This window comes from Quercus lobata, chromosome 11 (assembly GCF_001633185.2).
Source record: "Quercus lobata isolate SW786 chromosome 11, ValleyOak3.0 Primary Assembly, whole genome shotgun sequence".
In the NCBI taxonomy this organism is placed as follows: Eukaryota; Viridiplantae; Streptophyta; class Magnoliopsida; order Fagales; family Fagaceae; genus Quercus; species Quercus lobata.
Window position 1 is genome coordinate 49207266 of NC_044914.1, and position 4243 is coordinate 49211508.

Here is a 4243-nt window from a genome sequence, read left to right on the forward strand (position 1 = left end):
ATTCGTCCCTTGAGTTATTTTGAGGCGTTAGAGAGGGTCAAATCATCTTACCTTGATTTGCGTGAATATTACTCCTTTTTATAGTGGTAGAGAGTTGCTTTTCTTCTTAACCTCCAGATCTTTCCAATGTGGGACTTTGATACAATTTCCCTTATTGGATCTTAGGGCTTTTCTAGGCAAATAGAGATTTCGGATCATGGGCCCTTACCATGTCTGTCTGCGATGGGCCTTCAGAGCGCGTGGGCCCATCTTTACAAAGACCAAACAGTACCCATCCGTCAGGCCCATTAAGATAGGCCCATCAGACTAAATTTTACTATCTTCAGTTGCCCCCTTCACCCCAATGGTCCGTCTGCTTTTAGGTCAAAGGACCAATGGGGTGACGATTCTAATGTATGGGCGTGACGGGTATTTTGATGACGGAGTGGGATTCGCGAAACAGAAGGTTGAAAATGTTTGACGGATCCAACCGTCAGATAGGACGACGGTTTCATATGGATTTAACCGTCAGACATGATGACGGGTATCTTGCAATTTCAGACGGTTTAATCGAGTCAACGGTTACAAACTGTTGATGCGAGCAGACAGGTTGTCAGCATTTATTAGCATGCCACGTGTCAATCTCTGAATGGCCGTTGTATAGGATCGAAGCGTCGCTTCGTCTTCCGTGCATCTCCTATATATATGAGGCGTCTCAATCTCTCATTTTCGCATTTCCAAACAGAAAACGTCTGTCAGAGAGAACCGTCAACCTTGTCAGAGCAATCCGTCGAGTACTGGTAACCACCAATTACCACAACCGTCACCCATTCTACGCCAGGTGTGGTAAGTATTTACTTCAATTTCACATTCAAGTTACATTTTCGTCCAAGCATTGTTGTTAGGCTTACTATACCCGTCAATGTTTTTAAACCCGTCAAGTCTTAGGTTTCATCATTAATTGTAGGAAATGTCTAGTGCGTCAAGTAACCAATCGGTGGTTCGTGACGGGACGGAATACGAGAGTGTATACCCGTCCGGTCATAAAGACCAAGATAGTCCAGGCGAAGATAGGAGTCCGTCTGCATCCTCTTCGTCCTCAACAAGTGAGGATGTGGAGATAATTGAAATAGGGGGTCCTGCTGACGACGGGAATAAAGCACTGGAGTCCGTTGTGGGTGCTGATGGACTAAGGCAGTTCATCATGTTACCAGAGTGGACAGTGCATAGGTTCACGTCCGTCATCCGGGAGAGACACTTCAGTACCTTTAGAACCAATTTTCAGATACCAGATTACATTCCAATCCGTCTCCCCTACGTGTCGGAGAAATGTTATTATGACGGGGTAGAAGGCGTTGGAGTGTACGAGCAGGTGTTGAAGGCTGGACTTCGGTTCCCGCTCTCTACACTCCATAGAGAACTCTTACATTACCTGGGACTGTCCGTCACCCAGATTTCTCCGAACGCCTGGAGGGTCTTCATAGCAATGGAGATTCTTTATGGTGCATGGTCAGACGGAGAAAGGAGATTGACGGTCCGTGAATTTCTTCACTGTTACCGTCCAGATGAGATTGACAGATCAAGGGGGTTGTACCGTTTTGCTAGTCGAAGTCCCCTGTTGAAGATTATCTTTGAGACCCCAGACTCAAATAGAGACTGGAAGAGTCGCTACTTCTTCCTGGAGGGTGACAGATGGATGAACCGTCCAGGAGAGACGGAGTACATGCCCGTCGATACAACTTGGGGAATAATAAACCAATTACGTATACATCCGTCTTACTTGTCCTTTTTTACATATCCGTACACTTTTATGTGCGTATTTTGACCGTCTGTCTTTGCAGGTAGACAGCGTCCGCAGATTAGCCTCGAGGAATTTAGTTTCCTTGAAGAGATTTGCAGAAAAACTAGGCCAGAGGAAAGGACCTGGGCTAAGTTAGTGAATCCAAAGACAATACACTGGTATTGTGACGGTCCAGAACCTACCCGTGAGGCCATTGCATACGACGAAAGAATACACAAACGTGAGTCCGTCTACTTTTACCCTTGAAATTGAAATTTTATTTTTGAAAAAATATCATCATCCGTCCTGTATTGCAGAAATGGACGACGCCAAGAGAAGGGCAATGATAAAATCTCTAGCCGTCGAGCAAAAGAAGACGGGTGAGATCGTTGTTCCCAGTGTGCCGGGGTCATCGGGTAAGAGGAAGCAGCCACCAAAGTCCGACCGTCCACTCAAGCAGCCAAAGGTGTCAATGGAGCCCGTGGTGGGCTTGATGGCTGAGGGCCCTAAGGCCGTCACCCAAGTTAAACAAGGGGCCGGTAAGGGCCTAATGCATGCTCCACCCGTCAGCGGGGAGAAGCCCCCTCCCCTTCTCCGTGAGGACTCGAAGTTCGCTTTGGAGAAGCTTACGTCCATACTTTCTGCAGAGGATTATGAGGATCTTGGGAATCATTCGACGGAGGTGATGGGGGAGACGGGGTTATTTGCCGTCGGACAGGTAACTTTCCTTATCCTTCAGTTTATGTCCGTCCACTCCCTAGTTTCATTTTTGACACTTCTAATTTTGTCTATTTCAGTCCTTGGTTATGATGAAGGGCTTGATGGACCGCTGCCTCAACCGTGAAGCGGCTCTGGAACGGGTACGGTCAAAACTTGGGCAGACGAAAGAGGAGCTTAGCCAGCTGCACAAGTGGAAGGCCACGATGGAGCAGAAGTTCGAACTCTCTGAGAAGACGAGAGAAGAACTTGAACAGAGGACGGAGGAGGCTGGGAAGGCCTTGAAGGTTAAAGCAGACGAGGTGAAGGATCTGAAGAAAAAACTCCGTCATGCAAGGGATGACGCCGTCAGCGAATATCGCAACTCCGAGTCTTTGTTGAAGGAGCTGGCAGGATCGTTCCTTCAAGGCTTCGACGATTCGCTCCGTCAGGTGAAGAAGGCCTACCCAGATCTGGACTTGTCCATGATAACACTAACTGATCAAGGTCAGACGTCTGCTCTACCCGTCGCCTCCGAAAATACGGAGGATCTCTTTGGAGAAGAGGCAGCTCAGGGTGACGGAGAGTCTGCTATGCCGAATGAGGTCGCTGTTGTCGACCCCAATAAAGCAGAGTAACCCATATAATTGTTGATGAGGATCCGTCTCCCTTTTTATGTATTGTTAATAATTTGTAGACGGTTTGGTTGAAGTTTCATTTGTACTAAACAATGCTTTTCATTCATTGTCTTTTCGTGATCTGTATCCGTTAAGGATTTTCTCCGTCTACTTTTATTTTGAATTTTAATTTGCACAAGCTCGTCTGTTGATCCGTCCACTTATAAGCTAAACTATTGAAGCTGACTTATATCGTCATGTTGTCCGTCCACCTTGTGGGCGTTTTAGAGCCGTCTGCTTTATGTATGTACGTAATTTATTCACCGTTTTTGCTATACCGTCCATTTTACAAACACGTAGTATTACTAAACGTTTTGTAGGTCCGTCCGCTTTTCGGACATGTAGAACTATTCACCGTTTTAGGTGCGTAAATATCTCTAATTTTAATTACGGTGATCCGTTTGCTTTGAGACTGATACCGTCTAAATTATGGACTTGTATAATTATCACCGTCTTGGTGATCCGTCCACTTTATGGACATGTAGAATTATTAAACGTTTTGGGTGATCCGTCCACTTTGAGGAGTACACCGTCCAATTTGTGGAAGTGTTGAATTGCGGTGATCCGTCCACTTTGTGGCGGATACACCGTCTAATTTATGGACTTGCATAATTCTCACCGTCTTTGTGATCCGTCCACTTTGTGGAGGCTACACCGTCCAATTTGTGGACTTGTATAACTACTCACCGTTTTGGTGATCCGTCCACATTATGACGCATATACCGTCCACTTTCCGGACTTGTAGAATTTACTCACCGTTTTGGGTGATCCGCCCACTTTGTGGACTTGTATTATTCTCACCGTCTATGTGATCCGTCCACTTTATGGACTTGTAGAATTTCTCACCGTTTTGGGTGATCCGTCCACTTTTGGACTTGTATTATTCTCACCGTTTGGTGATCCGTCCACTTTATGGACATGTAGAATTCTAACCATTTTGGTGATCCGTCCACTTTGCGGACATGTAGAATTCTCACCGTTTTGGTGATCCGTCTACTTTGTGGACATGTAGAATTCTCACCGTTTTGGTGATCCGTCCACATTATGGACTTTAAACTAGCATTCGTTAAGTTCGAGGACAATTGTAGTGACATCAAAGTAGAAGAAGATT

At 45.8% G+C, this 4243-nt stretch overlaps 1 protein-coding gene across 1 annotated transcript; it reads left to right on the forward strand.

Moving 5' to 3' along the window:
- Positions 1 to 1043: 1043 nt before the first annotated feature.
- Positions 1044 to 3093, forward strand: LOC115967054. The gene is made up of 3 exons (XM_031086146.1): positions 1044 to 2000; positions 2077 to 2477; positions 2557 to 3093. Exons 2-3 carry the CDS (start codon positions 2079 to 2081, stop codon positions 3091 to 3093), a joined length of 936 nt encoding a protein of 311 aa, XP_030942006.1. The 5' UTR covers positions 1044 to 2000; positions 2077 to 2078.
- Positions 3094 to 4243: the final 1150 nt, after the last annotated feature.

Coding starts and splice junctions, on each gene's coding strand:
- LOC115967054 (XM_031086146.1), top strand. CDS start 2,079: ATGGACGACGCCAAGAGAAGGGCAATGATAAAATCTCTAGCCGTCGAG. Junction 2,478..2,556: donor GGTTATTTGCCGTCGGACAG/GTAACTTTCCTT, acceptor TGTCTATTTCAG/TCCTTGGTTATGATGAAGGG.